General features: G+C 45.8%; 1 protein-coding gene across 2 annotated transcripts in view; it reads left to right on the top strand.

Moving 5' to 3' along the window:
- Positions 1 to 16,140, top strand: part of REPS2 (RALBP1 associated Eps domain containing 2) — a 252,371-nt gene that overhangs the window by 100,012 nt on the left and 136,219 nt on the right. Inside the window, exons 4-5 of one of the 2 annotated variants that reach the window (XM_056131290.1) lie at positions 1,914 to 2,037; positions 14,152 to 14,249. In XM_056131290.1, coding sequence (XP_055987265.1) covers positions 1,914 to 2,037; positions 14,152 to 14,249 — 222 coding nt within the window. Of the gene's footprint in view, positions 1 to 1,910; positions 2,038 to 14,151; positions 14,250 to 16,140 lie in introns of both variants that reach the window. The other variant, XM_056131289.1, reaches the window with a different exon arrangement.

Below are 16,140 nucleotides of genomic sequence, written 5' to 3'. Positions count from 1 at the left end.
TGATTGAAAAGTCGTTCATCAGGGACACCTATTTAAGAAAAAGGAGTATAGGCAAAAACTGTCATGGATCTCCTTATATTACTTGAAATCATACAAGGGAAGATAAACACAAACATGGGTATCAGATGATTTCTTTCATCTTTGTTAAGAAAATAAATGAACAAAACCCCAGATTCTTTTTTTTTTTTTGCTTTTTTTGGGTCACACCTGGCGATGCTCAGGGATTACTCCTGGCTCTGCACTCAGGAATTACTCCTGACGGTGCTCAGGGGACCATATGGGATGCTGGGAATTGAACCTGGGTGGGCCGCGTGCAAGGCAAATGCCCTACCCGGTGTACGATCATTCCAGCTCCCCAAACCCCAGATTCTTTCAGAACAAAATTGCCTTTCCCAGATGGGAATGGAAGAGGGGTAGGCAAGTTGGGTGACAGTGGGTGAAGCTTGTGGTGAGTGACGGATGCTACCCTTTTGATGGTGAGTGTAACGTCACATGGACAGATACAGGTACATCTGAAACCTATGTGTCATATCCTAAACCACTGTTACTCTAAGTTTTAGATAAAGGAGAATTGGACTCTTCAATCAGTTCTCTCAGTCATGTTTTCCCAATAGCTTTTGGAAAGGAATGAGGGCTCATTGTCTCAAATGTTCCCCACTGCCCTGAGCGCTTTTCAAACCCCTGCCCTGACTAGCTGATTGAGATGCAACCTTGTTTTTTTTTTTTTTTTTTTTTTTTTTTGCTTTTTGGGTCACACCCGGTGATGCACAGGGATTACTCCTGTCTTTGCACTCAGGAATCACTCCTGGCCGTGCTCAGGGGACCATATGGGATTCTGGGAATCCAACCCGGGTCAGCCGCATGCAAGGCAAACGCCTACCTGCTGTGCTATCACTCCAGCCCCAACCTTGTTTTTTTTTAATAGTGGGTTTGTGCTAGATGCAGCCCATTGGTGCACATGACCTCACACTTGAAATATTCTTTTCTCTTTACGAATATTTGATCAGTGTCTCAAATGGCAGGTTTTTAGACTCTAACCCCCTCTCAGGTCTCTGTGTTGACAGTTGTCACTTTCTCATAACGTGGTTGCTCCGAAATTCCTAATTTACTCGGTACCACCAGGCATGAGCACAGAGCTAGGAGTAAGCCCTGAGCACCTCTGGGTGTGTCCAAAACAAAACCCAAACCCCAAATTGTCACTGATCAAGTTACCCGTTTACCGGTAGCCTTGAAAGAAGTAGATAGGGACTAGTAGTGGAGTAAGCTTGCTTACTTTTTCAAGGTTCCTACGTGAACGTATTCAAATTGAGATTCAAATTATAGCTTGTTGAGGTTCTAGTATTTATGAAGATACCAGTTGGAACGCTTTACCCAAAGTGAATCGTTTTGAATATCGCCCTCTACACCATCCACCCAGAGCCGGCGTGTTCCGCAGACAGAGTAAAATATTCAGGATTAATCGCTGAAAAACATTTTTTTAGCGTCCAGATTTGCTAGATGGTTTGATACATGTAAATCCACAAACCGGGGGGACTTGATTAATGACTGAAAATTGAGTCTGTTCACGAAGAGATCCAAATTGGGGGAAATGAATGTACTTCATGTGATCAGTGTCGCTCATTTTCCAAAGGAAAATATTCTGAGTGGAACCGAAAAGTGAGCTAGGCTTGCTTTAGTCATTTGGGTAAGCGAGCCCTGGTGAGCCTGTTCTCTGGGAGACTTTTTTTTTTTTTTTCGAATCCCCAGCCACTGCTTTGGAACTGGGCTGCCTTTTGGGGAAGGAAGTGTTGCCTTCATCGGTAACCTCGGGCAGCTTGCAAACAGTAGAGTTGCATTATACTTCAGAACTGCAGCTCCGAGCTCCTGGCTCGTCCAGGGATGCCTCTGAACTCTGCTCTGGTTCTTTGAAGCAGGAAGCACAGTCTCCTACGATGTCACCCCTCGCCTCCCCTCCTTCTTCCCCACCTCATTACCAGAGGGTGCCCTTGAGCCATGGCTACGGGAAACTGCGGAGCAGCACGGAGCAGATTCATCCAGGTAAGCTGAGACCCGGGGCCGGCTGGTCCAGCCAGTGTCTTACACTTCTTTATTCCCCAACCAGGACCCCCCTCTGCCCCCCTCCCCCCACCTTTGGACTTAATTACCTCCATCATTTAGAACTTGAACTGATTTAACTGTATACTCTCAAGTGCGATTTTCTTTTTTTAAAGAAAGAAAATTAAAGATGTCTTAGTAAATGTCTTATCACCCACCCTCCAAACTAGTTCATCTTGAGATTTGTAATTCAGATGATTTCATTCTTCGTCTGCAGCTTTCATTTGAAAGGAACCTGGCATTTTAAGGGTTTTTTTTTTAAATTTGGTGGGGGGGGATGGAAGATTATAGATTATTATTTCTTTATGCAAACCCATGTATGAATAACTGTCTTTTGCAGAAGTACTGGGACATAGAACTGTGCAAAAGCCCACGGGTCAGTTTGACCCTTCAGGACTGACCTCACATGTGAAAATAGTTAGCTCTGTGACTGGAAAGAAGAATGAGGGACGTTCCAGGAGCGGCGTTTTTGCTGAAACGTGTGCACAGTGGTGTGCTCGGCGCAGGGGGTTGCTAGTTTGCCAGCGTTTGTATTGTGCTGGCCTTGTGAGTGTGGTGAAACGGTCGTTGGTTCCGAGGATGACTTGCAGAACTGGCACCGGGGCCGCAGTGCTTCAAGCTCCACATTCACTGCAGTTTCTTGTTCACCCGGGGCTCGCCACCTCGCTTTCGAGAGGACCAATTGAAGGGCCCTTGAATTCAAATAGCTGCAACCCACCCCCCTTTTTAATTTTGTGGACTGTGACGGATAATGACCCAGTTTCAGTAGGTTTTTGCTGCACTGAAAAGAGTAGTGACTGCTTAGAGGGACACACAGAGGGAGAAAAAAAATGTGTGCTGGGCTGGCCCAAAGAGAGGCTGTAATCTTGTGTGGAAAAACAGGTGTGGCGCCATAGAGATAGCTTTTGATTAGAATCAGAAGGCAGGTGTCCTCGACTACCTCTGTGACCTTGGGCCATCCAGCCCCTCCGAATCCTGATTATTATTCTACTTTCAAAGAGAGCACCAGTACCTGGAGTGGGGCAGTGGGTTAGGCAGGACTGGAGCAGAGAATGTTTGGCAAGGAAGCAAGATAATGTTCTCCTGCAGACGCCAACTGCCCCTTGGGTCTCAGACAACACTGGAAGAGAAGTTTTCCGTTTCCTTTTCCAGTCTCTCCTGCCTAACTCCTGGGTTTGAGAATCGGATGTAATCTCTTCCAGCTCTCATTTGAGCTGGGAAGTTCCAGTAATGCACATAGCATGGTGTTTGCGTTTTTGTCTTTCGTCCAGAGGTGACTCCTGTTTAACTCTGTGCCGGCAGCCTCTTGCCTCTTGTTCTCCTACCTTTGAGGTGGACCCTAAGGGTGCCATGATTGCCTGCACCTCAGACTTTTATTTATTTTTTAAATTGAATCGGACTGGAGCGATAGCATAGCAGTAGGGTGTTTGCCCTGCATGTAGCCAGCCTGGCTGAGCCGGGTTTGATTCCTCTGCCCCTCTCAGAGAGCCTGGCAAGCTACCGAGAGTATATCGCCCACGTGGCAAAGCCAGGCAAGCTACCCGTTACGTATTCAATATGCCAAACACAGTAACAACAAGTTTCAAAATGGAGATGTTACTGGGCCCGCTCGAGCAAATCGATGAACAACGGGGAGGACAGTGTTTTTAATTGAATCACCGTGAGATACAGTTACAAAGCTGTCATGTTTGAGCTTCAGCCATACAATGATCGAACACCCATCCCTCCGCCAGTGCACATTTTCCACCACCAATTATCCCCACCCCCCATCCCATCCTCACCCTGCCTCAATGGCAGACAATTTCCCCAATATTCTCTCTCTCTCTCTCTCTCTCTCTCTCTCTCTCAGTTTTGGGCATTATGTTTTGCTCGAATTTTCCCACCACCGTTCAAGCCTGCCTGCCAGGCGCAGACGCTTGGTAATTTACTTTCCATTGTTCCTTTCGAATCTCATGAGAGCTCGCGTGGCTGCTTTTGTGGCCGCGCGCTTCTGGAATCCTAGATTGTAAATGGTTGGGTTCCAGAGACCTCTCTGGAGGGCATAATGCATTTTGAGATTCAATTGGGAGTCTCTAGACCAGGGCCATTGGTGCGCTAAGATGGTGCCTGGAGGCAGATTGTGGGCATGACAGCCAGCGTCAAGCCAGGGATGCTGGGGAGAAACAGCCTGGCTCCTTGGTGGCAGAGGAGCTGGCATGCAGCCTGGAGACTTAGTCCTGGCACCCGCATACCTGGGCCTTGCTTATGGAAGCTCTTGGTTGCCGGGATTCCATCTGGAGTAGGCAGGCACTTCAGACTTTTGTCAAAGTGAGGTGAGGGCTGAGCTTGCTTCGTGGCCAGATGCATGTGCCTTGCAAGCACGAGGTTGTGAGTTTGATCTTTAATGTTATCCACGTGCGCCAAGTGTTGGGCTGGTGATACTGTTGTCTGGGATCCCCAGTGCTGCATCCCTAGTGCACTACACCCCAGTGTGTGTGACCCCCACAACTGAGGTATGCGTCCCTCTGCACATTCTGGAACAAAAGATATTTGACCCCCGGGTGCAAGCGCTGCAGCTAAAGTGTTCATACCCTTCTATGTTCATTGCTGTACTGTTCACAATAGGAAAAACCCGAGTGCCCGAGAACAGATGACTGGTTAAAGAAACTTTGGTACATCTACACAATGGAGTACTATACAGCTGTTAGAAAAGATGAAGTCATGAAATTTACATACAAGTGGTACTACATGGAAAGTATCATGCTAAGTGAAATGAGTCAGAAAGAGAGGGACAGACATAGAAAGATTGTACTCATCTGGGGAATATAAAGTAACAAAATAGGAGACTAACACCTAAGAATAGTCAAGATGAGTACCAGGAGGTTTACTCCATGGCTTGAAGGCCAGCTGCACATGCCAGGGGAAAAGGCAGCTCAGATAGAGAAGGAAGCACCAAATAAAGGGTGTTGGGAGGATCCTCCCAGGATGGGAGATGCATACTGAAAGTGGACTATAGACTGAACATGATTGCCACTCAATGCCTCTCTTGCAAACCAAGCACCCAAAAGGAGAGAGAGTACAAAAAGGAATGCCCTGCCACAGAGGTGGGGTGGGATGGGAGGGTAGGGGGTGGGAGGCATACTGGGACCCGTGGTGGTAGAAAATGGGCACTGGTGGAGGGATGGGTACTTGATCATTGTATAACTGAAACCCAAGCACAAAAATTTGTAAGTCTACAACTGTACCTCGTGGTGTTTCACTAATAAAAAAAATAAAGTGTGCGTACCACAACCAAGTGTGTGGACATCAAAAACAACTTGTGCAGGACCAAAGGGAAGGGGGAGCAATTCCTGAAGTGAAAGCATCAGGAGGGAGATTAAAAGTTCCCAATGAGGGGCCAGAGTGATAGCACAGCGGGTAGGGCATTTGCCTTGCATGCAGCCGACCCGCATTCGATCCCCTGCATCTCCTGTGTTCCCCTGAGCACCGCCAGGAGTAATTCCTGAGTGCAGAGCCAGGACTTAACCCCTGAGCATTGCTGGGTGTGACCCAAAAAGCAAAAAAGAAAAAAAAAGTTCCCAATGATAAAATGCACACACTTAAAATCTCCAGCTTAGGTTGTAGCAAGCGGAGATGCCCAGGAAGCCACTCGTTAGTGAAGAATGGGACATTCATTACTCCAGAGGTGTCCTTCTGAGCCATTCCCTGTATTCTGGAGTGAGCGTCGTTCTGGTAAATTTACCACCAGAGACTAGCTGTGCCTTTCCTACAGCTTCCTGTTCAGTGGAATCTTTTGCAATGGTCATGCTCTTCATGTTTCTGCTCTCTATCCCTTGGCTTGAGGGTTGAAATGTCCCCATTCTGTGTGTCTCAGTTGTTTGTCCCTTTTCATTACTTAGTCATGTTCCACTGCACCAATGTACCACAGTTTGATGATACATTTTTTCTTTGATGGGAGGTTGGGTTCTTGCTGGTATTTGGCTGCTATGAATAAGGATCCTATGACCACTGATGTGTGAGTCTTTTTGTGATGTATGCTGTCATTTTCCTGGCACCTCAGAGTGGAAGAGCTGGATCTTAGGGTAAGTGTACTGAAACCCCCAGAGTTAGACAAGATTGACTGTGTAGGGGCTGGAGCGATAGCACAGTGGGTAGGGTTGCACGTGGCCGACCCAGGTTCAACTCCCAGCATCCTATAGGGTCCCCCGAGCATCGCCAGGAGTAATTCCTGAATGCAGAGCCAGGAGTAACCCCTGTGCATCTCCAGGTATGACCCAAAAAGCAAAAGCAAAAAAAATAAAAGATTGACTGTGTACTCCTGTGGTAATGGCCAAGAGTTCCGTAGCTCCTGGCTCACATTTGATACTCTCAGTGATTTTTTTTTTCTCCTCTGTATTTTAAAATTCTAGCTATTCTATTGGATGAGAAGTGACATCTCTTGGTAGTCATCCTTTTATTCTTGAAACACCGTTTTTTGTTTGTTTGTTTGTTTCTGTTGCCGTCTTTCTCTCCCCCTCCCACACATCTCGATCCTTTAATTGGCAAGCAGTTCTTCCAGAGGGTTCTCCTCTGCCCAGTGTGGAGAGAGGAAGGAGAGAACAGCTTCCTGTTTTCTCAAGGATTGGTCCTTTTCTGGGGTTAGCTAGCAATTAGGAGGTTTTTAGAGCCCTGTGGCAGAGAATAAGGTCATTCATAAATAAAATGGAGAGTGGATTTTCACTTGGATTTCTTCACCTGTCGGAGTCAAAGGAAGGGCGAGGCTTTCCATCTGCAACCTAAGTTTTCTTGAGAGTTTTGCTTCTGAGGGCTAGTGATCACTTTAGACCTTGTTCATTCCTATTTTTAAAATGTATCTGGATTCCCAACCCCCACTGCGAGTTTTTTTTTTAACCTTGCTGCTTTTTTCCCCTGTCATACACATTTAACCCAAGAGAAGCCTATACCTTCGTTCTCTCTCCTCCCACATCTTCAGAACTCAGTTCCACAGAAGGCTTCACGGTCCCCTCCTATGTTCCTGATTCTCCTTCATTGTCCGTATGACACCGTCCACGCATTTAATGAACCCGGGAGTTTATTTCTCAATGCCATGGTCCTTGCTCTGCACTGCAGAACCTCTAAGTCCTGTTAAAACTCGGTGACTCTGACAGCGAGTGGTCTTACATTATTCTTTGTTCCTTGTCAGAATGGAATTTTGATCCTGGATCATTTTCTGGAAATGCCTTTTTTCTGGGCGTAATTTTCCTGTCTAAGAATCATCATCTTGAGTTGCTGGCTGGCAGGCTGGTGTGTGGTGTGTGTGTGCCTGTGTGTGTGTGTGTGTGTATGTGTTTTAAGTCAGACTGAGCAGCTTCAGAGCAGTTGTGAGTTCTCCTTGAGCTCGTCCTTCAAGCTCCCGTAAGTCTCACCTGCAGGATGTAGTGATAGCTGGTGTTCCCTGGGTAGAACTCACATGCCAGCTATTACGTGTAATCCTTTACATACAGACTTTTCTTCTTCTCTTTCACATTTATTTATTTATTTTTGGGTTTTGGCTCGGGTTACTCCTGACTCTGTGCTCAGGGGTCGCTCCTGGCAGTGCGTGGAGGACCATAGGGGATGCCAGGGATTGAACCTGGTGGGCCGCATGTGAGGCAAATGCCCTCCCCACTGTACTATTGCTCTGACCCAGGGTTTTCTTCTTCTTTTTTTTCCCTTTTGGGTTACACCCAGCAATGCTCAGGGGTCACTCCTGGCTCTGCACTCAGGAACCACTCCTGGCGGTGCTCGGCGGACCATATGGGATGCTGGGGATTGAACCCCGGGTCGGCCGCGTGCAAGGCAAATGCCCTACCCTCTGTGCTATCGCTCCGGCCCCGAGGGTTTTCTTCTTAACACAACCCTCAGAGGCAGTTACTCCCGTCCCTGTTTCCAATAAAGTTTAAATCACAATACTCCATGCGTCTAGCTGTAGTAGTACCAAGTGCCTGTTGGAAACAATTGTTCTCTTTCCCACCAAACTGATTTGGACGTCCAGAATCAATTTCTTTTCACTTTGACCTGTTTTTTTCTGTTTGCTCAGGTCATAGCTCCGAATCAGTATGTCAGTTCTTCTTTTTCTACTGAACATCTTCTTGCAGTCCATTTGTTTGCAGTATGTACTTAACAGTCTCCTCAAATTGAAAAGAGACTTGGTAGAGTCACACATCTCATTTCTGTTCATTTCTCTTTGGTGTAATGATAACTATTTTACTTTTTGTGCCTCAGTTCCCCGTATCTGTAATCTACACATAAAACCTCAGAGCTTTCCCCTGTGGATCAAGTGAGACATGATACACACACATCTGCACCTCCACAGCCTAGGGCACTGTGGGTGATAGAATGCCCTCTAGCATTTTCTTTTGTGTGTTTAGATTCTGGTAGCTGTTGCACTTTTTTAAAAAAAAATTTATATTAGTGAAACACCATGAGATACAGTTGTAGACTTATAAATTTTTATACTTGGGTTTCAGTTATAAAATAATCAAGTAGCCATCCTTCCACCAGTGCCCATTCTCCACCACCAATGATCCCAGCCTATCCCACCCCCCATCCCCGCCTATCCCACCCTGACTCTGTGGCAGTGCATTCCCTTTGGTTCTCTCTCTATTGGGTGCTGTGGTTTGCAAAAGAGGCCTTGAGTGGCAATCATGTTCGGTCTATAGTCTACTTTCAGCATGCATCTCTCATCCTGGGAAGATCCTCCCAACACCCTTTATTTGGTGCTCCCTTCTCTATCTGAGCTGCCTTTTCCCTTAGCATGTGCAGCTGGCCTTCAAGCCATGGAATGAACCTCTTGGTACTTATCTCGGCTCTCCTTGGGTATTAGTCTCCTATTTTGTTACTTTATATTCCTCAGATGAGTGCAATCTTCCTATGTCTGTCCCTCTCTTTCTGACTCATTTCACTTAGCATGATGCTTTCCATGTAGTACCACTTGTATGTAAATTTCATGACTTCGTCTTTTCTAACAGCTGCATAGTACTCCATTGTGTAGATGTACCAAAGTTTCTTTAACCAGTCATCTGTTCTCGGGCACTCAAGTTTTTTCCAGATTCTGGCTATTGTAAACAGTACTTTTATGAGCAAACAGGTGCAGATGTCACTATGACTATACTTTTTTGCCTCTCTGGGATATATTCCCAGGAGTGGTATTGCTGGGTCAAATGAGAGCTCAATTTATAATGCTGTTGCACTTTTGAAGCTGTGTATTCTTGGAGGCTACTGACTGGTTGATGGTACGTAGACGGTCTAAGATGTTTAAGTATAACGTTACAAACACTTCATTTAAAAAGCCTTTAAACTTTATTTAAAAACCGTGCTTTACAAACTTGTTTATAATATAGTTGTTATGGGCATTCAGTATTCCAAAACAAATTCCCCCTCCAGTATCACCTTCCCTCCACCATTGTCCCCAGTTTCCCAACCGCCCCACAAGCCTGCTCTTTTAGTAGGCACGGAATAATTTATTTTATATTGCTTGTTAAAACTAAATGACTAATGGAATGATCAAAAAATACTTCAGTAAAAGAAAATTTGTGATAATTGTTAAGTCTCACCATGGGATCATTAAGTCCTTGTCTGAGGACTTAACAAAGCTGTTTGTTGCTATTTGAGCCTTCTGTGTTACTGTTTCTGTTGATTTGCTCTTCCTTGGCCTCTATTTTACTTTCCTGTCTTATTTGGTGGGATCCTATTGGGCTATCAGTATTGTGAAATTTAAAGGGTCTGTAGACAAGCCTCCAGATCCCCGCCAGGTTGTTACGTCTTGGGCAACCCAGAGGGGGCGGGTGAGGTCCCCTCCCACCCCAGTGAAGCCAGTAGCTGAAAACCTCCAGAACTCAATGTCTGTCATGCTCACGGCCTGCTCTCCTTGGGCAAGTCTCACCCATGAATCAGTCTATTCCAGGACATCTCATACTTTATACCACTGATATACCAAGAGTATCACAGCATATTTGATGGGGTTTTAAGTAGAAGTCAACTGATCTTAGTGGATAATGTATTCATACAGATGTGTGTGTGTGTGTGTGTGTGTGTGTGTGTGTGTGTGTGTGTATATTTAGTGGGCTGGAGCGATAGCTCAGCGGTAGGGTGTTTGCCTTGCATGCAGCTGGCCCGGCTGAGCTGGGTTCGATTCCTTCGCCCCTCTTGGAGAGCCCGGCAAGCTACCGAGAGTATCTCGACCACACGGCAAAGCCTGGCAAGCTTTCTGTGACGTATTCAATATGCGAAACACAGTAACAACAAGTCTCACAATGGAGACGTTACTGGGCCCGCTCGAGCAAATCCATGAACAACGGGAGGACCATTACCGTAATGTGTGTGTGTGTGTGTGTGTGTGTGTGTGTGTGTGTGTGTGTATGCAAGGCTCAACCTTTAACAACATGTTACTAATCTCTTACAGAAAGGTTTAATGGCTCCTGGGTGAAATACAACAATCTTCCCACACTTTGCTCTGAAGAACCTTTTCTGTCTCATTTTTAATGGATTATTCATAACAAGCAACAAAAAAATAAATTATTTCGGTTCTGCTTTGGGGGCAGGGTTTGGGGTTTGGGATGGAAACATTTGAAATATGGTGGCAGGAAGGTGTAATGGTGGTGGGATTGGTGTTCGACTATTAGATGTAATCAAATATTGTGAACAACTTTATAAAAATTTAAAAAAGGGTCTGTAGTTTATAGTGCCCAGAAAGGGGAGGGGATGTGGAGGGGAAGGGGGGGGGAGAGACAGAGACAGAGACAGAGAGACAGAGACAGAGAGACAGAGAGAGAGACAGACAGAGACAGAGAGAGAAAGAAGAGAGAGACAGAGAGAGAGACAGAGAGAGAGAGAGCCAGAGAAAGGCAGATAAAGAGAGAGAAGAACAGTGGGACAGGGGCCCAGGGGGACCCCATGGCAGGGAATCTACGGACATTGGTGATGGGAAATGTACACTCGAACATTATGATTGGAGCCCAATCAAGAACAACTTGTAACTGTGATTCTCATGGTGACTCAATGAAAAAAATAAAAATTAAAAAAAAATAAAGGGTCTGGAAAGCTGTACTGCTGAGTGGCGGCAGCTGTGGGGTGTGGGTGTGACTGGGACTCTGCCTGGTCCCCTCCTGAGGGTCCCCCTCCGCCCGAAGACCGCCGTGCCTGCACTTCTAGTGCCTTGGCATGCATCTATTCCGAGAGTTAGCCATGAATTTCTGGAGCTGGGCCGATGGAGGAGTTTCCCTGGTGTGAGCTGTGCAGTGTCAAGAGGGAGAGTCTTTTGTGGATGGTTACTTATGGTTCATCTCTCTGTTCCGGTACTACGCTAGAATCTCAGTGATGAAAACTTTAGGCTTTGTTTTTTAACTCCTCTCTGGAGAAAGAAAGTACTTCTCGCTCCATAAACCTCACCTAAGGGAATTATTTCTTTAGCACTGAGTTGTTCGGTTTTGGCTTTATTTGGGAGGAATTAGGGTAGAGACATCAGGTAGTGCCTGTGTTTTAACTTCTGAACTTGGGTCCGGTTAAGGATTGAGACGAGAGTCAGACCCACAATGGCCCAAAGAGCATCAGATTCTGGGGTCAGAGTGATAGTACAGTGGGTCGGGCGTTTGCCTTGCATGCGGCCCACCTGGGTTTGATTCCTGGCATCCCATATGGTCCCTCGAGCACTGCCAGGAGTGACTCCTGTGTGCAGAGCCAGGAGTAACCCCTGTGCATTGCTGGGTGTGACCCAGAAAAGCAAAAAAAAAAAAAAGAGCATCTGATTCTGACAAAGTGGATCGGAGCTTGTGTCTTAGAGTTGTGATTCGATGGTTTTCAGGCATCAGAAGCTCCTTCTTCTGAGGAAGCAGAAGCATGTGGGATTGAATTTTCCAGGGAAAGCTTATGACCGTTACTATCTGAACGCTATTATAGATTAGTGTGGTAAAAGCCTTCTGAAACTAACAGTTTAATTTGATGTTCTACCGCGATGGGTTGATTGGAAAAAAAAATGAAAGAAAATACTGCCCTTTCAGCTCAAACTTTTTTTCTTAATTTAAAGATTTGGGTTATGTGCTGTTTGTCTGTATAAAAATAACCCATGTGATAGTATGGCTGTGCTCAGGGCTTAGTCCTGACTCTGTGCTCAAGGATCACTGCGTATTGAGGCTCGGGGGGGATGGACCATATGAGGTGCTGGTGGTCAAAGCCGGGTCTGCCACATGCAAAGCAAGCATATGAATGATACGAAGCTCTCAGGTATTCTTGGTAACCAGTGACCGGTTGTGATGGGCATTCAGCGTTTATTTATTTATTTATTTATTTATTTTGCTTTTTTCTGGAGGGGTCACATCCGGTGATGCACAGGATTTTCTCCTGGCTCTGCACTCAGGAATTACTCCTGGTGGTGCTTGGGGGACCATATGGGATGCTGGGAATCGAACCCAGGTCGGCCGCATGCAAGGCAAACACCCTACATGCTTTGCTGTCGCTCCAGCCCCACATTCCATGTTCTAAGACAAATCTCATCACCAGTAGGATCTTCCCTCCACCGTTATCCCCATTTTCATTACAGTTAGTAAGTGGATGGCCAGAACTTGAACCCAGATCTCTTCAGTATCAAAATATTTACTTGAAAAATACTTTGCTGTCCATCGAAGTCCCATCTTCCAAGGAGTCTGGATTCTAGAGTTGTTGCATAAGCAAACATTTGCCATGAGGGAAGACAAGCGCCCTACCCACTGCACTCTCTCCAGCCCTCGCAGGCAATTTTGATAGTTCCATGTGTTTTCATGTATTTTAATATGTCCAAATCTTGTGTTCCTGTTGCTTGGAGGGAGTTACTAATGCAGATGTGCGTTCTAGTGCACTCAGGAATTACTCCTGTCGGTGCTCGGGGGACCACATGAGATGTTGGGAATAGAACCCAGCTCAGCCGAGTGCAAGGCAAATGCCTTACCCACTGTACTATCGCTCAGGCCCCTCTTTATATGCTTTTATACCATCTTTATTTTAAAAAACCCAAAGTGGGGGCTGGAATGATAGCACAGCGATTAGGGCGTTTACCTTGCATGCAGCCGACCCAGGTTCGAATCCCAGCATCCCATATGGTCCCTTTAGCACCACCAGGAGTAATTTCTGAGTGCCAAGCCAGGAGTAACCCCTGAGCATCACCGGGTGTGACCCAAAAAAGCAAAAAAAAAAAAAAGCCCAAAGTATGGTAAACATGATGCTATAGCACTGTTATTCTTCCTTTACCTACTGTCTTTGCAAAGAACTATTGAAGTTTTACTTATATACTTTCAGAAACTTGAATTTTTATCCCACAGAGATCAGAAATGGTTTCAAGGTGGGTGATAATGTCTTTCCGTTGGACCCGAATGCCACCTGCTTCTGTGAACTGCTTCCCTACCATTGGCAGGACCATTATTAAGTGTTCTTGGATATAAAAGGAGTGAAAAAACACATTTCATTTTTGTGGCTTAAAAGCATTTTTCTTCTTTTAAAGGTGGAAAAATTATTTTTACTTTGCTTATGGAATAATATGATAATGATTATAAAATACAGTTATTCCTTTGCGTATTTTTCTCTTAGTTTGGTTTGCATTCTTTCTGGTAGGGAAAAGAAGACTTCCAGTTTTCAACAACACAGAAGATAAATGATAATGTTGATTCTTGGTGTGCAGGATGTCTATTAGTTTTCTTTGTGGGCCGGATGACAAATGCAAGACAAACAGAAGGGCAGTTAGAATTTATTTATTGGAACCTTTGTAATGTGGCTCGTCTTGGACTCTTCCTTGCTTTTCTATCCCAGGCGAGGTTCTTACCATACCACCGTTATAATTTATTCCTAATTGCAACTCGATCAAAGTATTTTCGTGCCTTATCCTGAATTGGTTGAATGTCCTTAGATTGTTCATTAAACTGTAGCTGAAAGCATCCAGGCATGTTTGGGCGAGGCAAACCTCCGTGCATGTGTGCCTGATTCCTTTGCCAATTCTTCCAGAAGAGCTGATATGCTATACGTGCACTGTGCAGTCCTAATTTGGGGTAGAATCTTCATAGGCCGTGTTGATTTTTTTTTCTGTCTGTGTTTCAGCTCCTTATGAAACTAGACAATCCCTTGTCCAGTCCGAAGGACCCACGTCGGGGGGCCCAGGAGCCAAGACCCCTCGGCATCAGGCTTCCCTTCTCCGGGTAAGTAGAGCTGTGGCGTTATGTATGGGAGAGCAGTGACTAGCTTCGGACTCATGGACATGGGCTTTGTGTGGACTGTACAAGTGTATCACTATGGATTCTTTGTTCAGTGTATTTGGTCCATATCGGCAGTGCTCTGCGCTTACTCCTGGCTTTGTGCTCAGGGATCACTCCTGGCTGTGTTTGGGGGACCATATGTGGTCACAGGGATCAAACCCAGGTTGGCTGCATGCAAGGCACCTTGCCTAGCCTGTGTACTCTCTCTTCGACCCCGTTTTTATTACTATTATTTTGTAGTGCTGAGGTTACAACCCGTGGCAGGTCTCACGTTTGCAAAGCATGTGTGTTCCCACTGAGTTCATCCCTGCTCACTGGCCCTCTTTTTGATTGTGAGGAAGATTTCAAGCTGCCTGCTCTTCCTCGGTCCTTTCTACTATGTGTGTTTCTATCCAGTCTCAGTTTCTCCATCTGGGCATTAAGCCACAGGGCATTATGGCACTAAACTCATCTTTTATTTGTTTGTTTGTTTGTTTGTTTTTGGCTTTTGGGGTCATACCTGGCGATGCACAGGGGTGACTCCTGGCTCTGCACTCAGGAATTACTCCTGGTGGTAGCTCAGGGGACCATATGGGATGCTGGGAATCAAACCCACATTGGCCGCGTGCAAGGCAAACACCCTACCTGCTGTCCTATCACTCGAGCCCCTAAACTCGTGTTTTAAAGGTTCATCAACATGGGCACCAAAGACATGTCCAAAATGCTCTTCCATCTACCTAACCATTCATCGGCTTAATCATTAAGTCCCTTCTGATGATAAGAGACCTGCCAAAAAGCCTGGCTCACCTCTGCCTTTTTCTTTGTTATTCTTCAGTTAGTCCTTACTCATCTCTTGCCCGTTTGTTCTCTGCCTCCCGTTTTATTACAGGCCTTTGGAAGGCAGAAGCAGTCAGTCTCATAATCCATTTTCTGTGCTTAGACCCACACCATTTGGAGAGCAGCTGTTCCCTAAGTGGCCATGGCCACTATCCTCTGTATATGATATATACCAAAGAATCACTATGGCAGAAGCACTGGCTATAAGTGAGTTTCTTCTGGCTACGCCATGGGGTAGACCAGAAGGGCTTCACTTCCTTCAGTGTCTTCCTTCTAGTCAGGAGCTTTTCCTCATTTTCCTCTGTTCCTGTGTAGAATCTCTGGGATTCCCATACAGGGGAACTCGTAGTCTTGAGTGAAGCGTGTGAGTGTGAGCATGTAATTATGCAAAAACAAAACAAAACTGGGTATCACTGTTTTTTTTTTTCTTTTTTGGTTACACCCGGCAATGCTCAAGGGGTTACTCCTGGTTCACGAACTCAGGAATTACTCCTGGCAGTGTTCGGGGGGCCATATGGGATGCTGGGAATCGAAACCGGGTTGGCCGCATTCAAGGCAAATGCCCTACCCGCTGTGCTATTACTCCAGCCCCCTGGGAATCACTGTTTGACCCTAAAGACAAAAGGATGGTAGAGTGGGTTGTATATCGTTTTGATCATCAAACTTGGGAAGAAAGAAGGATCCTTTATGCGCTGGCTGTGGTGCTCAAAATAGAAGATGGTGTCCAGGGTTCACATCAAGAAGTGGCTGGTCGTGTGGAGCAGAAAAGGCAGAGGTGCAGGCCAGTCATGGTATTTAGTGACCACAGCCTGGGAATAAGGCTCTGTGAAAGCCTGGTGCAGAACTTCATCTCTAAAGGGGCACTCCGTGAGCAGAGGGCTATCTTCACAATCATATTTTAGTCACAGAGATGCACTTATATCAGCGTGTCCATGGTTACAAGGGCCAGGCACTGTTCTGTCCATTAGTATAAATGTGCTAACTGTGACTGTGAGAGGTCAAGTAATGACTCTGAGGT

Source organism: Sorex fumeus, unplaced genomic scaffold (genome assembly GCF_029834395.1).
Source record: "Sorex fumeus unplaced genomic scaffold, SorFum_2.1 ptg000086l, whole genome shotgun sequence".
Classification (NCBI taxonomy): domain Eukaryota; kingdom Metazoa; phylum Chordata; class Mammalia; order Eulipotyphla; family Soricidae; genus Sorex; species Sorex fumeus.
The sequence above is the reverse complement of the archived record's forward strand: the minus strand, read 5'-3'. Positions and strand labels throughout refer to the sequence as shown.